This window comes from Gouania willdenowi, chromosome 13 (assembly GCF_900634775.1).
Source record: "Gouania willdenowi chromosome 13, fGouWil2.1, whole genome shotgun sequence".
NCBI lineage: Eukaryota > Metazoa > Chordata > Actinopteri > Blenniiformes > Gobiesocidae > Gouania > Gouania willdenowi.
Window position 1 is genome coordinate 43,156,948 of NC_041056.1, and position 24,574 is coordinate 43,181,521.

The 24,574-nt window shown below is 36.4% G+C and overlaps 1 protein-coding gene across 4 annotated transcripts in view; it reads left to right on the forward strand.

The window, feature by feature from the left end:
- The window catches only part of sgsm2 (small G protein signaling modulator 2), a 112,994-nt gene that overhangs the window by 28,173 nt on the left and 60,247 nt on the right, over window positions 1-24,574 (forward strand). For all 4 annotated transcript variants that reach the window (XM_028464684.1, XM_028464686.1, XM_028464687.1 and 1 more), the window contains exon 2: window positions 1,421-1,496. In XM_028464684.1, the coding sequence (XP_028320485.1) occupies window positions 1,421-1,496 (76 nt within the window). The remainder of the gene's footprint in view (window positions 1-1,420; window positions 1,497-24,574) is intronic.

Consider the following 24,574-nt stretch of genomic DNA (forward strand, 5'->3'; position numbering starts at 1 on the left):
TTTCTTTAATCCTAAAAACACTTTCCAGTCTCTGCAGCAGTAGATGATGATCCACTGTATCAAAGGCTGCACTGAGATCTAAGATCACCAGAACTGAGACCAACCCTCTGTCTGAGGCTAAGAGGAGATCATTGGTTACTGTTACTAAGGCAGTCTCTGTGCTGTGATTGGCTCTAAAGCCAGACTGAAAGCTCTCTATAAATTGTTCCTATGTAGGTGATCACATAGTTGACCTGTGATGACTTTTTCAAGAATTTTTGAAGGGAGATTAGATATTGGTCTATAATTGGACAAATCACTGTGGTTCATAACCTGTTACTAGAGATGTGTTAATCCAGTTCATCATATTAGTGCTAATTAGTGGAAGAACATCTTTAAATAGTGGAGTTGGGATTGGATCTAAAAGACAGGTTGTTGGTTTAGAATCACTAACTATTGAGGTCAGTTCAGATAGACCAATTGGAGTGAAACTATGTAAATAAAAGCTGCATGTTGGGGATATTTCAGGAGCTGCTTTGTTTAATAAAGTATTGAGCACTCCTGCAGGGGGAACATTAGCTTTGTTTCTAATTGTTAGAATTTTATCAGTAAAGAAGTTGATGAAGTCGTCACTGCTCAGGTTGACAGGAATAGAGGGTTCAACAGAGCTGTGGCTTTTGGTGAGCCTGGCTACGGTGTTGAATAGAAACTGAGGATTGTTTTTGTTTTCCTCTATTAAAGTTGAATAATAGGAGGTTCTAGCTTTGCTGAGAACTTTTTTACAAGTTAACAAACTCTTTCTTCAAGCAGTATGAACTTCTACCATGTTTGACAAGAGCCGCTTCCTTTCTAATTTTTGCCTGTTTTAAAAGACGCAATTCAGATTTAAACCAGCGAGCTACCTTTTTATGACATATCATCTTCTTTTTAAGCAGAACAACAGCATCCAGAGCTGTGTGCACTGACAACATTGCACTGTTGATCAGATCATCTATTTTCTCTGTCGTTAGACATTGATAGTTACTCTCTGTTGAGATATCATATGGATCAGAGGTAAGCAATGACGGAACTAAATCTTTAAATCTAGCTACAGTTTTCTCAGACAGTGATCTACTCTAGTGTACTCTACTCTCAGAGTTTAAGCAGGCTGATATTCTGAATTCAAAGGACAACTTGTTTTTATTATTTTGTTAATACGTTTTACTGAAGGCTCTTCTAACAGATTTATTTATTTATTTTTTAATTCCTTGAACTTGTGCTTGTTGAGCATTTTTGGTGTGTGCATGTGTGGTGTGTGTGTTTTTAGTCCATATCGCCCAGCCCTACTTTGTTGATATTGATGTTAATATGAATCCAAATGTGAGTAGGAATGGATAATGTTTATTTGTGATTGGGCTCTGAGCTTAAAGAACCAGTTCTAATGATCCCACTCTGTGTTCAGGTCAAACAGATCATGGAAGAAGCTGTGACTAAGAAGTTTGTCCACGAAGACAGTAGCCACATCATAGCTCTGTGCAGTAAGTACACATACACACACACACACACACACTTGCTCCTTTCACTGTCACACACTCTGACACACACTTATTGAGCACAGCAGGTGATTTGTTGCTGTTTTACCATCAATGACACGCTTTGACGTCAGTGTGACTGCTGCCTTTTCAACGGAAAATTAGTGATCTCAGTGGAACTAATGAAAGAACATTAGCACAGTGTGTGTGCGTGTGTGTTCATAGCATTATGGTGTCTTTTCAGTCTTTATCTAGAACAGTGGTTCCCAAACGTTCCACAGTCCCGTACCCCTTCAGACCTTTATGCTGAACCTATGTACCCCCTACTCCTACAAAATTAAAAACATAATTCAATCAGGACCGCTTTGGTCAAAATAAATGAGTTATTAACAATAATAATGCATTGGATTTTATATGGCGCCTTCAAGCGCTTTACATTGATATGCATGCAATCTTACATTTGGTGGTATGGATCTGTTCCGGGACCTCCTTGTTCTTTCCGCGTGATTACGTGGAAAGCCAGAGGCCGAGATTGCACTCCTCCCTGACCTTCCATGAGCCTTCATGGGGCTAAAGCAAGGAGAGCGGTCAGCAGAAACCCCTGGAACAGAGCAGAGCAGATGTTAATAACACCCAGTTGGTTGGATACATACTGACCTGGAGGAGGTGGTTGGAGGTGGGTTGCTGAAGAGGTATGAGGCAACTGTCATGGTTTAAGTTGTGCATCCTCTATGCGTTGGCCAATATGGAGCCAATCTGTGCTGTTGGTTGATTGAAGGTGTGGCAAACCTGACGTCAGCGGCCGACCTGAACTAACGCTATGCTCAATTATTGTAACATCAAATACAATGTAGCCCAACAGTGATATTTGTATCTGAATTTTACCTATGCTGTTGAGGAATTATATATAATAATAAATGAATAATGATCTGCAAGGACTCAAGAAAACTTATTTAGAATTATTACACAATCACTCAGTGAGAAAAAATGTTTCTTTTTCATCATCCTGAAACTGTGAAATACAACTCGCTACAACTTTAAAGAGAGGCTGAGGATGAGAGGATGGACAGAACTCTGTAATGTTTGCATGAATATGAGAGAGTTTGAGTCTTTAATTGTTTCCTCTGAAAATCTTCTTTTATATTTTGTAGGGATGTAACGATTCACTCAACTCCCGATACGATTCGATTCACGATACTGGGTTCACGATACAATTCTCTCACGATTTATTTTACAAAATGGAACTGTACATAAATGACTGAAAAATATTCCTTTATTTTTTTTTGGGAAAATACGGTACTATTTTCCTTTTATTTTTCATTGTCAAAAGAATCCCTTGATAAACTATTCAAAACAATGCAATTTAACTAAAAATAAATCTTGAATTAAATAAATAAAGGAATAATACAAATGAAAAAGAAGCCTATTCATTTAAATTCTGGTTCTATAGTAAACAATGCAAAACTGCATAATAGTTCTTTTTCTTTTTAAAAGTGCAAGTGAAAATGTATTTTATGCCTTAACAATTGGACTTAAAAAAAAAAAAAAAAAAACAGTCATTTCACTGTATTTACATCAGATATTTGTTTGAACCAGCAGAGGGCGCTGGTAACCCAGTGGTCGGTTGGCATGTAGATATCTTGCAGTGAAGAAGAGATGCTATGCTAGCAGATAGAGCTAATAGAAAAACGTGACTTTTACAGATATTCACGTAATATTACAGATTTTCTTTCACTGCCAAAGGGGTAAGGGATCATTTATGAATATGTTTAAGAGTAGAAGGTGGCCAGAAAGAAAGTATTAGCAGATTCTGCCCGCCGCCATGACTTCTGGATAGCGCCCTCTGCTGGTTAAAAAAAGTACTGCAATTCAATTTTCACAGCATTGATGTGAACTGTGATACCTATGAATCGATTTTTCACATCCTTACGATTAATCGTTGCATCCCTAATATTTTGTTTTCATGTTTGTCAAGATGAACTTTCACATGAGTACGTGGTGGCAAAGGGCACCACGTACTCACGTGGCCACAAACTAGTATTTCGTGGCCACAAATAGGGGTGGGAATCTTTAGGCACCTCACGATTCGATTCGATTACAATTCAAGGGGCTTCAATTCGATTCTCAATTGATTATTAATGTAATTTGATGCATGTTTTATTCACAAAATATATGTTGTATTTACTGAGTCCACGCACTTTATAAAATTAAATATTATTTGTATTTAGAAAAAAAGATACATTACCATTCATTAACCTTTATTACACTAATGCAAAAAGTATGTGAACTGAAAATGTACAAATTTTTGAAACAGAGGGAGTAGCAGCCTTCCTTATAACATAACTTCAAGAAGAGATGGTATATCTAGGCTCCAAGTATGCAGCAGCGCACGACCGAGTAAGGACGTAAATCCTTAGCAATAAATGTTGCAATGGACTTGTTAATCCACTTTACCTTTTCTGAAGAGGGTGGAAGCTTTGTTGTGACTTGTTCGATTGTTCTCTGGTTAGCAGAGGAACTTTTAGCCACAGCAGCAGCCGACTTTGCCTCCTCCTCCGGGTGAAAGCGTGCTATAGGGCTTCTCATGTTCGTTGTGTTCTTAAAGTACTTAATTTTAGTGTAACAGAGCTTACATTCAGCGTGACTCTTGTCCAATTCATTTCCACCGTGGACATTAAAGAAACATCACATTTTAAGCTGCACGGGGCTGGTCTAAACTCCCACACGTCCATGCTTCCTTGTTGTGGTGCTCTCTTTAAAGTGTCCCTCTGGAAACGTGCTTCACGCCACAGTTACACGGCCTTTTTGTTCCACTTTTTTTCAGACTTTTAAACGGACTCTAAAATTTAGATTTTCGATTACTGGAAATTAAAGAATCGATTCAGAGTTATCCACCTCCGAATCTCGATGCATCTAAGAATCGATTTTTTTCTCCCACCTCTAGCCACAAATTAGTATTCCTTGGCCATAAACTAGTATTTTTTGGCCACAAACTAGTATTTGATGTTCTTATGGCGTAAGATTCTTTATTTCAGAAGACATTAGAACCCTAAATTATAACAAATATCACCTAGTTTATCAAACTTTGTGGTGAGCAGGTCCAACACATCATCTAATCTCTAATCTCTATTCCATGAAGCGTTTTTGAACATTTCCGTCTGATGTGTACAGTGTGAGTCATGGTTCTCGATGTCTACACCACCCTGAGGAGGAAATGACCGTGAAGGTCTGGTGAACTTAGTGCTCTGCTGGTACGTGTGTGCGTGTGGGCGTGATGTGAACAATCGGGCTCGACATTAGTGCTTGATCTGATATGAGTTTGTTCTCTATCTGCTCCCAATCGGCTCCTCACATTATTGTTGCCTACATCACATTTTTATCAAATTATCTCCACAAAAAACACTTTTTTAAACATAGATTTGGTCTGGTTCAATCAAAGTGTTGTCTGTTGTTCAGCAGCTAAATCCATCAACGTGTTGCCTTGACACATAACCCTCAAAGTCAGTTATCACTGATTAGTGTCAGATAATTAACAGCTCATTCCAATCAGGCACCGTTCCAAAGAGAACACTGGATGTCTCTATACTGGCTAACTATAGACCAATCAGAACCTTCCATTCATGGCCAAGATCATTGAGAAGGTGGTCTTCAACCAACTGAGTCAATTCTTAACATTCAACAAAATATTTGATAAATTTCAGTCAGGTTTTGGTTCTCATCACAGCACAGAAACTGATCTGATCAAAGTGATCAATGACTGATCTGTTCTCATTCTATTGATCTCAGTGATCCAGAACATTTTGTTGCACAGATTGGAAACGTGGGTTGGACTAAATGGAAAAGTAATGCAATGGTTTAACCTCTGAAGCCCCATCCACTTTTCTCCTAAAGTCACATACCCAAAACAAATAATGTTTTTCAAAGCTTCTACATGACTAACGGCCAATTTTAGTTCAGACTGAAGTAGGACCCTTAGTGGTTACAGATGATGTGAGATTTTGGAGATATATGATACTGAGTGACAATAAATCATGTTTTAAAAACAGGAATCTGTAGTCCTTCCCAAAAACCTAGAGATTTACATCAAATATAAATCAAATTATCATTATTGAAGGCTGAAAAAGCAGAAATAAGTTTGGTGGTGATGATAAAAATTAGGCCAAAGATATACATGTTTTTGTACAAAAAAACTTCAGGCAAAAGCCCACTTGTTCTGCAAGTTTGTAACCATTGGCGTGCACAGACGTTATGGGGGGCAGATGCTCAGTGAAAAATAAGGCACTTTATGCAGAATGTAGAACTGACGGCTGCCTTATTATAGCAGTGTGAGATTTAAAAAATAATAACAAACATTACAGGCACATGTTGAATGTAACTGCATATTTATTTATGTCAATATCGTAATAAAAGGATGACCTTTGAACTCCTACAGTTTCACACTATATCAGTCAATCACTATTGTTTTATTTCTTTGCAATGAACGCACATGGAGAGGTTTGAAGTAAGTTACAATGATAGATTAATGTGGTATTTTTCCTCTGTCAGAACAAAAGAAGTGAACAAAGTGTCATTTTGAAGTGAAGAGTGAGCGTTAGCATTCTCTAACGCAGCATGCTCCTTGGTGACACGTCTTTATAGAGTCTGATGACCTCACTATGATTTACCTGGATGTCTTTCTCTGTGGCAAGCTGTTGGATATTACATAACTGCTAGTTTTTCAATTGTGTAATCTCTTTCACGTACAGCTGCTACATCATGACTTTCTTGTTCTCCATCATTCTGGTCATCAGACTCTGCTTTATCTCATCTTCTTTGCTGGTAGATGTCCTACTGCTTTCCTACTGTAGCTGTAGAATAGAATAATAACAGTTTTAGTAATAGCCTTGTTTTAAGGTTGAATATAGCCTATTAAGGTAAATACAAGATCACTGCAAGTCTTGTAACATAGAAAATAACTTGTTGGTACACAATAATATAATTAGCTAAAATGGCTTAATGCCTAATTTAGTACAGCCAAACCACTTTGAGTAGTTAAAATAAAATGTGATGGGCTTTTAAGATATTTCAGTAAAATTAGAGGAACAGTTCAATCCCCGGCTCGGGGGTCACATGCGGTCTAATTTTAAGTGGCCCCCAAAGTAAACATTCAAAATAACAGAAAAATACACAAAAGCAAGAATACATTAAAAAATACAAAGAATTTCAACATTGCAGGAAAATACAGCAAAAACACACAAAACTACAACAGTAATACACAAAATTACTAAAAAAAACATACAAAATGACATAAAATGACAAAAAAAGTACACAAAAAGACAATAAAAACATGAAATATGACTCAGCAAACCCATAGTACTAACAAACAAGCAAAGCAACAACATAGATACACAAAAATTACTCCAAAAAATGCAAAATGACAACATAAATACACAATAAGACTCCAACAAACATATATTTTACAGGAAAAATACACAAAAGGACTACAGAAATGCACCAAATGCTTCACAATGAGCAAGACAACAACAAACATACACATTATGAGAGAAAACACAAAATTACGATAAAAACCCATCGTTCTTTCCTGTATTAAAGGTCACATATTATGTTATTTTTCACTCATTTGTTCTAAGAACCCCAAAAACATAGTATTTGAGGTTTATTTTCCAGAGTTTTATCTTCTGAAAAGTCACTTTCTGACCAACTCTACACAAACAGGCTGATTCACGTCCTATTTATGCATATTCATGAGTGGGCGTGTCTATAGACGGGACAATGACTTCCTCCTCCCCACATGGTGACGTAGGGCCAGAGGAAGGCCTGCCCTCCTCCCACCCACTCTGTAGCTGAGCTCATGCTGCTTTATAAACACAGACAGAGCGTGGGGGCGGGGCATTCACCGGTTCATACATAGACTGTAGAAAATACATACATAACACTGTGTGAAGGACGCTGACATGATCACCTTTGTGGGCGTGTCTGTTTACATGTCAATCACAACAGAGAGCTTCCTGGAGGCGTGGCTTCTCCAGCTCAGTGCAGCGTCATATTCATCATCAAAGTGGGAACGAGTCATCGAATTGTAGAGATGTGTTTGTGTTCACCCTGTAGTAAGAAAGTAGTAAATCACCCTCTGACGAATGATTGATAGAATCAATAAAAACACTTTATCATGTTTATGACGCCATAATAACACTTTATCATGTTTAAAGCATAGAAATGTTAATTTACTGTAACATGGGCTCTTTAATGCTCAGATTGCTCATTAATCTAATGCTGACATGAATGTTGGTCATGTGACCCTCTGATCAGACAAACACATGTTTGTGGCCCCGTTGTGATAAAAGTTACTTACCTCTGATCTATGAAGTACTTTTAATTTAATTAACAAACGAATAATTAAATAAAGTAAAAAAAAAAATGTAATAATGCCATCAATATAATTTATTTGTATTTGTAGTAATTTTTCAGACGTTTTATGTTAGAGATGTGAGTGTGTAACGATGGTAACAGAGAGAACAAAGAGTGTGAAAAGGTTTGTGAATGTGGAGGAACTGAGTGAATTATGGGCTGGATTAATGATTCATGTTTTGGGTTATTTTTACTACACACACACACACACACACACACACACACACACACACACACACACACACTTTGGCTGAGGGGGAGGATTTAAGCTTTCAGAGAGTCGTGAAATCATGTCTATAGTCATTGTTTGATCCATGCATTCTGCTTTGTGTTTAAATGCTTTATTAAATAAATATAAAGACTAATAGACATTATTAGGATGTGTGGAACTCACCTGATCAAAAAAAAAAAAACGTAATTAGACGGAAAATAATTGGACAAAAACAACAAGAAGAGGAAAAGGCCACGATTCCAGATACTTCCTGTTTGTCTGAAAAACAATCACTGCCGACGTCTTAGATCAGCTCTGGTGAAACAGTGTTTCTATTAATAATTGTTTCTATTAATAATCTGTGTGTGGTACTTTTTAGTTTTGTGCATTTTCAACTGTCTGTGATTTACTTGTTAACTTCAGCTATCAGAGCGTGTCAGCGCACTGTTTAGGGCAGGAGTTCTCAACATTTTGCCCTTTTTCTGCATTTACACCAAACTCACCATATTTTAATATTTTTATGCTGACCCATTATTGTCACTTTTAACCTCTTTTCACCGTATTTCATTATTATTTTTGTCAGTTTAACCACATTCACCATTTGTCATGCCCATTATTTACCAGTTTAAACTAATTTTTCCTACTTTTTAATTACAGTACCCCCTCCCCCTCCCCCTCCCCCTCCCCCCATTTCTGCACTTTTAAGCTAATATTGACACTTTGAACTCTTTTTACAACTTTTCCTTCACTTTTTATCCACTCTCATTTTTCAACCAATTTCTGTGGTTTTTAAAATCCCATTTCACCTCCTTTTCCACCATTTTTGGTCACTTTGAACCATTTTATTAGTGATTAAAGCTATGATTTCCATCTTTAAGATGATTATAATAATAATAATAATAAATGTTCCTGGATAATAGTGGATATTATTCAGATGAATAAATAATTGTGGTTATCACAGATTCATAGAACAATGGACCATCATTTTACTGACTTTATGGATGGACCCCAAAAATCTCTCCCCTTTATTCCCCCTTATAGATGGTCCTGTCTCCACATGACTGTTCTTCAATGTCTGTGTTCAACCTTTATTTTAGAGGTTACAGGCTCAACAGGTTGAGAACCACTGGCTTAAGGGAAAGTAAAGGTCCCTTAGGAGAGCTCTTCTTCTCTGCTTCATTGTCTACTACCAAACCTCAGAGCTGGAACTGTCGCCCCCTGCAGTCATACATTATTTGTATTACTTTTTGTATCCTCTTTTTGTAAACAAAAAAGGAAATATTTAACTTTTCCTATTCAACCAACTAAAAGCAGAACAAGTTGTTATTTTGACTGAAAAATCTACTAAATAATCTATAAATCTACTAAATGATCTATAAATCTACTAAATAATCTATAAATCTACTAAATGATCTATAAATCTACTAAATAATCTATAAATCTACTAAATAATCTATAAATCTACTAAATGATCTATAAATCTACTAAATAATCTATAAATCAGGCTGAATGTTTCACTCTAATAGAAAACAATGGATGTTTACAGACAGTGGGGCCGTGTGACATCATCAATCACATGATTTCAAGATGGAGGAACACAGGCTCTAGAACTATAACGTAGTCCCATTTTTAAAGGTTATTAAATGAATATGGTGCATAATAATGTGTTTATTAGACATAGATCTACTAATGAGGACATTTAGAATATTTTAGGACACATTTATAAAAACCGTGGAGGATTTATTTAATAAAGCAGGATTAAAAGGTAAAGGCTTTATTACTGGGTTATCAATATGAAACCGTATTGTTTTAAGGACAAATGGAGAAGGTTTAAAGCCAAAGGTTTTGTGTGATGAATAACACGAGTATATGTGTGTGTTTTTACGAGAATGGGCTGAAAATCTGTCCTTTTCAAACACACATTAACGTTTAGCAGAGGCTAATCTGGGAATCTCAGAAAATGCTAATTATGATGTGATTATGGCACAACTTGTAGCAAAGAACAAGCAGTGTGAATGTGAAGCTGCAGCTGATCGTAGGCTCAGGGAGAGTCGTGACTGCAGATCTGTCTAATGCTATTACCTCTAGCATCATATCATATCATATCAGAGCTAAAGCTGTTCTCATGTCTCCACACACAGAGGAAACCATCACTGGATGACAAACACTACAATAGGCTTTTACTGTATTTACACACCACTACCAAACCTACCTCACTGTCTATAAAAACCTGCATTTACGTCATATTTCTCACAAACAGGTCAAATTACAATGTTTTACAAATGTACAACCTAAACCAGTGGTTCTCAAATGGGGGTACGCGATGGCACTACAGGGGGTACTAGAGAGAGAGAGGGAAAATCTAACAAATGAAAGCATTAAACATGTGGTTTTATAATGTTTATTTTTAGTTAAAAACTGATAATCACACTAAATATTTACAGCAACTCACAAAATAACAGAAACATTTACTGAATAATAAAAAGAACTCGGGACGATACAATTTTTTCACTTCTGATACGATACCGATATTGATCTGATCCGATATCAGCACGATTCATACATACTTTTATTATTTATTTTGTAGTGTAGAATGTTAGAAAAGGTTTGATCATGTGATCAAACAGAGAACAATAGTCAGAAACATTAGGGATGAGAAAACCATTTATTATGAACTGATTGGTTACATACATTTTAACTTTTAACATAATATCTACAGTATTTTACAACTGAATAAATATAATATAATATAATATAGATGCAGTGTGATTAAATCCAATATTGGTTTTCTGGCTGATATCAGACGATTTTCTGATATCAATATCTGATCAGGACACCCTTAAAAAGTACAAACAACAAAATACACAAAATGACACTAGAAACGCACACACTAAGAGAAAAAAATACTCACTATTATGTTTTTATTTTGTTTGTTGTTATTATTCATTTTATTCCCTCGCAGGAGTTGAAAACCAAATGAATGTGAAAAAGGGAAAAAAAGTTTTTTGTAGGGTCCTACTAGCCTTTTGCTACACTTGCTAAAGCTAACATTAGCCCACCTGTTTTACAGTTTAAAAACTATGATGTAAATGTGTTTGTGCTAGTGTTGACCTTTCTGTCTCTGTCCTTCTTTATAGATGCACATTCTCAAAACATGCATGTGAGGATGTTTTCAGTGTCAAGTTGGAATTTCTGCTTGTTTTTGTTTAAAATTAAAATAAAAATGTCACAATTCTGGACAGTGGGAAGTGCTGTAGATGTCTGCTCATGGTGTAAATATTTCAATGTTGGTTTGTGTGAAGAGAATGAAAAGTGAAACTTGATACTTCATAAATGAATGAATTCATCTTCTGACCATCTGTTTGCTGCTCGGGTTCGTTGGGGCGTAGATAGTGGAAAGTTCTGGATAATTCACACGCGCAACGACCAGAACCACATGTATTAAAACTTTGTCTCTCTTTGTTCCAGTTGCATTGCCATCATTATTTTCTGATTATTTTTGTCTCCTCCCACTCCTCCCACCCTCCCATGATGGCTGCTCACCATTGCACTCTCTGATGTTCTACTGATCCAACCACTACATGTTCTGCTCCATTAATGGGACCTCAGGGATTGGAATCAATGGCTGACATCTTAGGTCGTGTGTGGGCGTTTCTTCTCACTGTCAGTGTGTGTTTTAGTAGAGAAACCTCACTACTGGGACCAGGGGTGGAAAGTAACAAATTACATCTGCTCTCGTTACTGTAATTGAGTAGCTTTTTTGTGTACTTCTACTTTTTAGAGTACTTTCTGAAATCTGTAATTTTACTTTTACTTAAATAAATATTGTTTCAAGTAACAGTACTTTGTTACATTTGAAATAGATTCTGTTACAAAGTAAAATAAATCCCACACACGGACTGTAGTGTGTTACATTTGTGCTATAGAACGTACCCTAGAGCTGTTGTTCGGATCAGCCAATAGAATGTGTATATGTCTATGTCCTGCTCTGTTGATTCATGTGATGTCACTCACATTGATGCATTGCGACAAAGCTAGAGCGCTAAACTCTGATGGAAAGCAGGAAACTTGAGAATTTTCCATCTGAAATAATCATAATGTCTATGTTTTGTGTAGTTTACGGCTGCTCCAATCGTTCTAACTGAGAAAAGGAATATAGATTTTATAGAGTACCAAAGATTGTCGTTCACAAAGGTGAGAAATGTAAAAAGCTCACAAAACAACGCCGTAAAAAGTGGATTTTAAACCTACGTCTGTGGTCAGGAGGAGCAGAGTCTCCTGATGCCTGTTTCTATAGCGACCACTTGGTCAGAGGTTTGTTAGCTTAGCGAGCTAACTTTGTTTTTGTGGCTGTGTTAAATAGCATTAGTTTGTCGTTAAATGTTCATTTATTATTATTTACCTTCTTTCTTTCACCCCTGCTGCACACTGTGCACATAAAGCTGAACACCCTAATGCTAAAGCTACATGTCATAAAGTACTATTCAGTAGTAATATTTATATACATGTATAAGTATATATATATGTGTGTGTGTGTGTGTGTGTGTATGTGACAAACAAACCATGTTTCATTGACTGTCAGACTAACGTCGTCAACATGTTTAATATGTTTATTTACATTATAGCTGTTACTGCTGAAGAGGATGTGGACCCACCCACTCATAAATGCACAGATTTTTGGTGGGTGGGTGGGTGTTATAGTTTTTCAGAGATAGGAAATGTTCTCTTACTGGAAAATGTCTTATTGTACGCTCTAACACATTGGATGTGTTGACACAAGCACTTACCTCATCAATTTTTATACACGTCTTTGTACTTTTTTATTGCATGGGAGAGATGCCCCCCCCCCCCCCAAAAAAACAAAAACATTTTACGTGAGCTACTTTTTACTTTTACTTGAAGTAAAATGTAATCAAAGTAACAGTACTTTTACTGAAGTAGATTTTTCTCTTTCCACCCCCTCAATAACTCACACAAAACCCTGCACCTAATCACTTTTTTTTGCACTCCAAACAGCGTGGAACCTTTTTCATTGCATGAGTTCCCAGTATACCCGTCATACTGATGCACCGACCACAACACAAGAAACAGGAGAACCAGAGGAGAATCACTGTTGAAGCACTGGGAGGGTGTCGCCAGATTCCTTCAAGACACTAGAAATATTATTTAAACAGTTTGATTCCATTTTTGCTTATTTTTTTACAATTTTTCTATAATTCCACCAAACTCACCATATTTTAACCTATTTTCATCACTTTTTCTTGACATATTTTTGCTCCTTTTAATGTATTTTTGCTACATTACTCACATTTCTGACACTTCTACATCACATTTTAATCACTTTTCTGCACATTTTTCCTCTTTCCAGACATGTTCATCACTTATAAACCATTTATACCACTTTTATACCTAATGTCACATATGTTGACTAATTATTACTTTTTACCATATTTCAAGATTATTTTTGCCAATGTAATCACATTCATGATTCGTCACTCCCATTATTTGCCAGTTTAAACTAATTCTTACTTTTTTGCCACTCTTAAGCCAATATTGACACTTAAAACTTTTACCACTTTTTTATGTCTGTTTTTGGCCACTCTAATTTGGAATTTTTAACCTGTTTGCCAAGATGCTTTTTTTTAAAGGGGAATTTAACTTTTCTGGTTTTTAGAGCAACAAAGCAGCACAAGTTGTCATTGGGGACTGAAAAAGCGAAGAAAGTAAGCGAAAAAGATACTAAAGGAGCGAAAAAATCGAGAAAGGATCTAAAAGCTACTGAAAAGATGCTAGAAAAAGCGACGTAAAGATTATGAAAAAAGCTACTGAATAAGCGAAAAAGCGACGAAAATTCGAAAAATCGCTAATAAAAATCGACAAAAATCGAAAAACTACTAAATATTCAAAAAATCTACTAAATAATCTAAAAATCTACTAAATATTCTAAAAATCTACTAAATAATCTAAAAATCTACTAAATATTCTAAAAATCTACTAAATAATCTAAAAATCTACTAAATATTCTAAAAATCTACTAAATAATCTAAAAATCTACTAAATAATCTAAAAATCTACTAAATGATCTATAAATCTACTAAATGATCTAAAAGCCAGGCTGAATGTTTCACTCCAATAGAAAACAATGGATGTTTACAGGCAGTGGGACCGTGTGACATCATCAATCACATGATTTTAAGATGGAATAACACAGGCTAAAACTGTAAAGTAGTCCTATTTTTAAAGGGTTATTACATGATTATGGTGCATAGTAATGTGTTTATTAGACATAATAAGTACATTTGATATTTTGGGCCACATTAGTACTTTATCATAAGTTCAGGTTTCTGGTGAGCAGGAAGTGCAGGGGGTGTTGTGGTGATGCTAAAGATGAAGGGAGGGGTTGTGGGAACCAATATAAATCCAGGTCCTAATCGTTCTCTCCTCAGTGACTTTAACCTCTCACTCCTACGCCAACAACTCTCAGTGTTTATCTCCAGTGGGAGGAAGTAGTAATAGAAACTAGCATTAGAGTAAAGTTACAAGATTATGTGGGTTTCACTGAGAACATCCATCCAGCCTGTTACATACAGTATTTAGTAAAATAAATAATGCACAGATGTAAATGAATACAGCATGGTTTTTATTTCCACTATCTATGATTTTGTGAAGCACACACAGCTGTTTGCAGCTGTAAAGCTTCTACTCACTCCAGCTCTAGTTTCTCTTTTAATAGAATAATAACACAAGACAAAAGAGAATTTAATGAAGGCAGTGATTGCACCAATAATCTTTATTTCTTTTGAAAAGCAATGAAGTATCGTTAAGTGTTCATTCACTAGTAATGAATGACGAGTGTGAAGAACTTCCTGTTGTTGCTTCCAGTCGATTCTAAACAAATGTGATGGATTGATGCTGGTTTTAAAAACAGTTACTGGTTTACAGTTTTTTATTGACTCTGGGTGGTATTATCTATTAACACTTCATGATCTTTGACCTATTTCTCTTCTTTCAGTTTACCCAGAGTGAGCCTGTTGCTGTGTCATGTTTTGAAAATGTAGTAATGCTTTATTTGATTAAAATGATGCAATTTATCATGACAAATTCATACACATTCTTAGATATTTACCGGTGGGTGGATTTGCCACATAATGGTGGATGTACAGTAGCAGCTTTAGCATAGCTTTAGCATAGCTTTAGCATAGCTAGCTTGTTGTGAGAGGTCAAGCTGCTGTTTCTGAGCCCTCTCGAAGGCAGACTCTCTCTACGGTGGTGCCATAAAATTATTCCAGGGAAAGAAAGATGGAACCGCTCCACTTTTAAGGCGTCTGATAATGACTGGATCAGCTGAGTGAAGTGTCAGTGTAGTGTAGAATACAGATTCTGGACCCTCATCCCTCCTAACTGCTCAGATCAGACCTGGGCATTTTACGGCCCGCGGGCCACATGCGGCCCTATGGTTGACTCTGACGGCCCGCGTAAGCAGTAGTCATAGTGGAACAAATCAGTGCTTCAGCACCACGGAGAGCAACAGCTTTATTTTGACACACACTTTGTTCACAAACACAATTTCGATATGAAGTACCATAAGCCCACTGCATATCAGTCCATTTACAGCTTTTTATGGTCACTTTTTACTGGATCCAGACTAAGATCACGCTCCGTCCGCTCACCGTGCACCATGGCCTCAGCAGTCCTCCGGTTGCGCACACATGCACCTAATTTAGTATGACGCATTTTACCCCCAAAATGTCGACTAAAAAGAGAAAGGTAGACGCTGAATGCAGGGTTTTCAACAAGATATGGACTGAAGTCAGAGGTAAAGCGGTGTGTTTGGTTTGCGGGGACCAGATTGCTGTGTTCAAGGATTACAATTTGAGTCGACATTACGAGAAGAAACATTCGGAGAAATATAAAAACTTGAATGACGGTGAAATGGCGCGGATATCGTAAGATTTGGTAGCGAAGCTCGAAAAGCAACAAGGAGTTTTTACCAAGCTTCACACATCCAGGGATGCTTCGTAATATCCCACAAAACGCTAAAAACAGTGAGTCATTCTCAGAGGGAGAGTTTGTCAAAGAGTGCTTGGTGGACTCTGCAGCGCTGATTTGTCCTGAAAAAAAAAGAAGTATTTGAACAAGTCCCGCTGTCCCGGCGCACAGTGACGAGAAGGATCGAGGACATTGCAGGAAATTTGGAGCTTCTTCTGCAACGTGAAGTGGCAAGTTTGGACTTTTTCTCCTTGGCTTTGGACGAGTGCTGTGATGTCCGTCACACAGCCCATCCCATGGCTCAGCCTGGACAAAGTGCTAAAAAGAGTCTGGGATCTGAAAGCAGAGATCCAGAGTGTTGTGATAAGAAAGGCAAAGACATCCCAGAAATGGATGACTTTTTGCATTTGTTGTTGACGTGACTGCACTGAACACCAAACTGCAAGGCAAGGGCCTTTTGGTCCATGAAATGCACAACCTGGTGAAGGCTTTCATGGCCAAGTTACAGTTTCTTTCAAAGCAACTGGAGAGCAACAATCTCACTCACATCAAACCCTGAAGGAAGTCACACCATCAGATGATCACCTCTGCAGGTACTCGTCTATGTTAGGAGCACTGCGTGGACAGTTTTCGAGGCGATTTGAAGATCTCAGAACAATGGAGAGTGAGATGTACTTGATTTCCTCACCATTTACCTGCAATGTGGATGATGCACCAAGTGATGTCCAGCTGGAACTCATTGAGCTGCAGTCTGATGCAGAGGACTTAAAGTCACAACCACTGCTGGGTTTCTGCTCTGCTCTTAAGCAAGAGAAGTTTCCAAACATGAGGACACATGCTCAGAAGATTTTTGTGCTCTTTGGCTCCACCTACATATGTGAGCAAACATTCTCAGTGATGAAGTTTAACAGATCCTCTCTCACTGATGATCATCTGTCAGCTGTGCTTCACATCTCCACCTCAGACATTCATCCTGACTTTGATGCACTTGTTAAAGAGACTAGATTTCTCTCATTGAATAAGAAAAAAGAACTGGAAAACACACAGAATGAGTGTGAATGTGATGAACCAACAAACTTCATTTTGTTCCAATATGATGTCATACAATGTCATACTGAATGTGGCTGAAAATGGTCACTAATATAGTGAATCAAAAACTGTACAAATTTTCACATTTTGTAACCATTGTTTTGGGAAGTTTTAATGAATAAATGTCATTTTTTTCTCAGACAACCTCTCTTTTATTGTTCAGTTGTAACATATAGTCTAACCAGTCTCTCCAGCTTATCAAAACAATGCTATTTACTGCTTTATATAAAGAAACACAATTAATGTTATTCCAGTTCTGTTTTGGTCCATTTTCTTGTTCTCATGTGGACCCTTGTAAAAAACACCTGGTTTAGTCCACGACCTCTTTTGGTCTGGGTCTGTCAGAACAGCTGGGTAGACAGGTTTAGTGCTCCACAAGAGCAACCAGCAACAGAACAAGAGCAACCAGCAACAGAACAAGAGCAACCAGCAACAGAACAAGAGCAACCAGCAACAGAACAAGAGCAACCAGCAACAGAACAAGAGCAACCAGCAACAGAACAAGAGCAACCAGCAACAGAACAAGAGCAACCAGCAACAAAACAAGAGCAACCAGCAACAGAACAAGAGCAACCAGCAACAGAACAAGAGCAACCAGCAACAGAACAAGAGCAACCAGCAACAAAACAAGAGCAACCAGCAACAGAACAAGAGCAACCAGCAACAGAACAAGAGCAACCAGCAACAAAACAAGAGCAACCACGCCGAGACTGAGCCTTTTTGTCACTGTCTAACGCTAAAGCTATAGCCACAGGAAGTTGTTGTGCACCACTTCTGGTTTAAAAAGCGGAAGTGTAAAAAAGGTTTATTCCGGGTGGATAATCTAGAGTATTGGTCCTCCTAACTGTCAATCATTTTGAGACAAGGCCGTCATACGTGCTCGTCCCTTGCCAGTTTTTGCTTGTTGCGCATGTGCACTAAAGGTGCGTTGACACCAAATGCGACTGGAGCGACTAGATAACATTCAAATCAGTATAAATGCCGCGACCTCAAGTTATCTCCCCTCCAGCGACGTGACGCGACTAGTCAAGCATTACCTAGTCGCTCCAAGTTGAAAAATTTGAACTTTTTAAGCGACTTCAAGCGACAACTCCCCCGTCCTTCACTGTCTGTAGAGCCGAGGTAGTTGCCCCCCCTCCCCCCGCCACTATCGTGAGACGGCTGCAGTCAGGACCTCTTGAATTTACCGGGGCAAAATTAAAGCGGTTAACTTCTTGAATAAGCGTATATACTGTACATTCTGCATGAACTCATCCTTTAGTAACACCGTAAGTTGGTCATTTAAACCGTAAAAGTGGAGCTGGAGAAGAAGTGATCAACCCTCTCTCTCCCATCAGCGACACACACACACACACACACACACACACACACACACACACACACACAGTGGCGTTTTGTGTGAACGCACCTTTACATGTATTGAAGCTCGCCGTTCTCACCGGGTAAGTAAACATACAAGCTTATACAAGTATGAGCGATACCGACACTAACTTGTAAACAGAGAGAACTGGGCTGGTGCACGCCCTCTCGCTCACATTTAATGGGCGTTCCCTCTTCGGAGCAGGTAGAGTGTTGTGCATGTGCATTTTTTTAAAAAGTGGAGGACATTTCTTTTCTAAACTTTGAGAAAATCCTCCTCTATACCTTTAAATCTAAATGTTAAATCTAAATGCTAAATGTTAGATTTAAATCTTAAATGTTTAATCTAAATGTCAAGTCTAAATGTAAAACGTAATTCTAAATGCTAAATTGTTAATGTAAATTTTAAATGTAAATGTAATATTTACCATTTCAATTTAAAATTGACATTATATTTTACGAGAAGAAAACTTCACCAATATTGCTGTAAATATGGTCAATGGTAACATCAAAATAAAATTCTCATACGTTTTTTAAAGGTGATTTGTTGCTAAATGTTGCTTTACGTTATAATCGTCTTCCACAGACCTACGGTCTTTCTTTGGTGAAAATTTTGTCAAAATGCACCTGATAATGTTGACGTAATCGTTCTAACAGACAAACATTAATAAATAAATGGAGGAGGTAAAATACATCCTATGTATTTTGTAAATGAGAACTGGTTCTTAATTATTTACTTGCAGGTTAAATAAAGTGATTCACTGATGATGGCTATTTATCAATATCTGTGATTTATAGTTTATAGAAAGAATGTTTACTAATTAATAAAATTAAATCATTTTATATCATCTCATCTTCTGGTAATGTTAGCATCTATTGAGAAAAAATAAAGATGAAGAAAAATGAATAATAAATGTAATTAATATAAAGTATAAAATGTATTAATATTTAAACGTAGTGAGGTGTTGTTTTCCCTGTGATGCTGACAAACATGTTTTTAATCACACCCTCCTGTCTTTAAAATGATGATGATGCAAACATAATGAGAGCACGTGCACTGCTCAATAGACATTAATGATCTATGAATGAACTTATCTAACATACATTACTGCTGCACGATTTCTATGTAAAGTGCAGAGTCGACAGAAAGCTGATGAATTATAGTGTGAGCAGCAGAGCTTCCATTTTTACAGCGAAGCATTATGTTTTCATTCCATTCATAAGCCACGCCCACAGCCATCATACTCACTGCAATTATTACCATTAAATCTATATCAGAAATAAGGTCTTGTTTCTATTAATATGTGTTCCTAAAAGCAGTAATAATAATATACAAAGAAGTGACTTTAAATATAAATTAAGGCATCACGTGTCTAAGCCTGTTGGTCATACTTTAGTGAAAAATTAGCACATAAACACACGTAAACATGTTAACACACACATAAACACATGTTAACACACACGTAAACACATGTTAACACACACGTAAATGCATGTAAACACACGTAAACAAACGTGTTAACACTCGTAAACACATTAACACTTATAAACACATGTAAACACACGTGAACATTAAAGATTAAATCGGGGCTTTCGCCTTTAATTGGCCATGTAGTGTTGTTACATACATGGAATTTGTCCTCTGCATTTAACCCATCCCTGAGGAGCAGTGGGCAGCCTTTTTTTGCGGCGCCTGGGGAGCAGTTCAGGGTTAAGGGACTTGCTCAACATCCCACAGTGATGTAAACATGTTAACACTCATAAACACACGTAAACACACATAAACATGTTAACACACGTAAACATGTTTACACACACGTAAACACATGTTAACACTCGTAAACACACGTAAACATGTTAACACACGTAAACATGTTAACACTCATTAACACATGTAAACATGTTAACACCCGTAAACACACGTAAATATGTTAACACACGTAAACACACGTAAACATGTTAACACACGTAAACATGTTAACACTCATTAACACATTTAAACATGTTAACACTCGTAAACACATGTAAACACACGTAAACATGTTAACACTCATTAACACATGTAAACATGTTAAAACTCGTAAACACACGTAAACATATTAACACACACGTAAACACGTTAACACACACGTAAACACATGTTAACACACACGTAAATGCATGTAAACACACGTAAACAAACGTGTTAACACTCGTAAACACATTAACACTTAAAAACACATGTAAACACACGTGAACATTAAAGATTAAATCGGGGCATTCGCCTTTAATTAGCCATGTAGTGTTGTTACATACATGGAATTTGTCCTCTGCATTTAACCCATCCCTGAGGAGCAGTGGGCAGCCTTTTTTTGCGGCGCCTGGGGAGCAGTTCAGGGTTAAGGGACTTGCTCAACATCCCACAGTGATGTAAACATGTTAACACTCATAAACACACGTAAACACACGTAAACATGTTTACACACACGTAAACATGTTTACACACACGTAAACACATGTAAACACTCGTAAACATGTTAACACTCGTAAACACACATAAACACACGTGAACATGTTTACACTCATTAACACATGTAAACATGTTAACACTCGTAAACACACGTAAATATGTTAACACACGTAAACATGTTAACACACGTAAACACACGTAAACACACGTAAACACATGTAAACACACGTAAACATGTTAACACTCATTAACACATTTAAACATGTTAACACTCGTAAACACATGTTAACACATGTAAACACACATAAACATGTTAACACTCATTAACACATGTAAACATGTTAACACTCGTAAACACACATAAACATGTTAACACACACGTAAACACATGTAAACACACGTAAACATGTTTACACACACGTAAACACATGTAAACACTCGTAAACACATGTAAACATGTAAACACACATAAACACACGTAAACATGTTAACACTCATTAACACATGTAAACATGTTAACACTCGTAAACATGTTAACACACACGTAAACACATGTAAACACACGTAAACATGTTTACACACACGTAAACACATGTAAACACTCGTAAACACATGTAAACATGTTAACACACGTAAACATGTTCACACTCATTAACACATGTAAACATGTTAACACTCGTAAACACACATAAACATGTTAACACACACATAAACACATGTAAACACATGTAAACACATGTTAACACTCGTAAACACATGTTAACACTCGTAAACACATGTAAACATGTTAACACTTGTAAACACATGTAAACATGTTAACACTCGTAAACACATGTAAACATGTTAACACTCGAAAATACACATAAAAATATTAACACTCGTAAACACACGTAAACATATTAACACACACGTAAACACATGTTAACACTCGTAAACACATGTAAACATGTTAACACTCGTAAACACATGTAAACATGTTAACACTCGTAAACACATGTTAACACTTGTAAACACACGTAAAAATGTTAACACTCATAAACACATGTAAACATGTTAACACACATGTTAACACACATGTAAACACACGTAAACATGTTAACACTCATTAACACATGTAAACATGTTAACACTCGTAAAAACATGTAAACACACGTAAACATGTTAACACACACGTAAACAGATGTAAACACATGTAAACATGTTTACACACACGTAAACACATGTAAACACTCGTAAACACATGTAAACATGTTAACACTCGTAAACACACATAAACACACGTAAACATGTTAACACTCATTAACACATGTAAACATGTTAACACTCGTAAACACACGTAAACATGTTAACACACACGTAAACATGTTAACACACACGTAAACACACGTAAACACACGTAAACATGTTTACACACACGTAAACACATGTAAACACTCGTAAACACATGTAAACATGTTAACACTCGTAAACACACATAAACACACGTAAACATGTTCACACTCATTAACACATGTAAACATGTTAACACTCGTAAACACTCATAAACATGTTAACACACACATAAACACATGTAAACACATGTTAACACTCGTAAACACATGTAAACACTCGTAAACACATGTAAACATGTTAACACTTGTAAGCACATGTAAACATGTTAACACTTGTAAACACATGTAAACATGTTAACACTTGTAAACACATGTAAACATGTTAACACTCGTAAACACATGTAAACATGTTAACACTCGAAAACACACATAAAAATATTAACACTCGTAAACACACGTAAACATATTAACACACACGTAAACACATGTTAACACTCGTAAACACATGTAAACATGTTAACACATGTTAACATGTTAACACACATGTAAACACATGTTAACACTTGTAAACACACGTAAACATGTTAACACTCATAAACACATGTAAACATGTTAACACACACGTAAACACGTTAACACTTGTAAACACACGTAAACAAGTCAACACTTGTCAACACATGTAAACATGTTAACACTCATAAACACATGTAAACATGTTAACACACACGTAAACACATGTTAACACTTGTAAACACACGTAAACAAGTCAACACTTGTCAACACATGTAAACATGTTAACACTCATAAACACACGTAAACACATGTAAACATGTTAACACTTGTAAACACATTAACACTTATAAACACATGTAAACACATGTAAACATGTTAACACTTATAAACACATGTAAACATGTTAACACTCGTAAGCACACGTAAACATGTTAACACTCATAAACACATGTAAACATGTTAACACTTGTAAACACATTAACACTTATAAACACATGTAAACATGTTAACACTCGCAAGCACACGTAAACATGTTAATACTCAAACACACGTAAACACATGTAAACATGTTAACACACACGTAAACACATGTTAACACTCGTAAATACATGTAAACACATGTAAACACACGTAAACATGTTAATACTCGTAAACACATGGAAACATGTTAACACTCGAAAACACACATAAGCACACATAAATATTAACACTCGTAAACACACGTATGTTAACACAAATAAACACGTAAACACATGTAAACATGCTAACACTCTTTAAACACATGTAAACATGTTAACACTCGTAAACACACATAAACACACGTAAACATGTTAACACTCATTAACACATGTAAACATGTTAACACTCGTAAACACACATAAACATGTTAACACACGTAAACACATGTAAACACACGTAAACATGTTAACACTCATTAACACATGTAAACATGTTAACACTCATTAACACATGTAAACATGTTAACACTCATTAACACATGTAAACATGTTAACACTCGTAAACACATGTAAACACACGTAAACATGTTAACACTCATTAACACATGTAAACATGTTAACACTCGTAAACACATCTAAACACATGTAAACATGTTAACACACACGTAAACACATGTAAACACACGTAAACACACGTAAACACATGTTAACACTCGTAAACACATGTTAACACTCGTAAACACATGTTAACACTCGTAAACACATGTAAACATGTTAACACTTGTAAACACATGTAAACATGTTAACACTTGTAAACACATGTAAACTTGTAAACACATGTAAACTTGTAAACACATGTAAACATGTTAACACTCGTAAACACATGTAAACTTGTAAACACATGTAAACATGTTAACACTCGTAAACACATGTTAACACTCGTAAACATGTTAACACTCGTAAACACATGTAAACATGTTAACACTTGTAAACACATGTAAACTTGTAAACACATGTAAACATGTTAACACTCGTAAACACATGTAAACATGTTAACACTCGAAAACACACATAAGCACACATAAAATATTAACACTCGTAAACACACGTAAATATTTTAACACACACGTAAACACATGTAAACACTCGTAAACACATGTAAACATGTTAACACTCGTAAACACACATAAACACACGTAAACATGTTAACACTCATTAACACATGTAAACATGTTAACACTCGTAAACACACGTAAACATGTTAACACACACGTAAA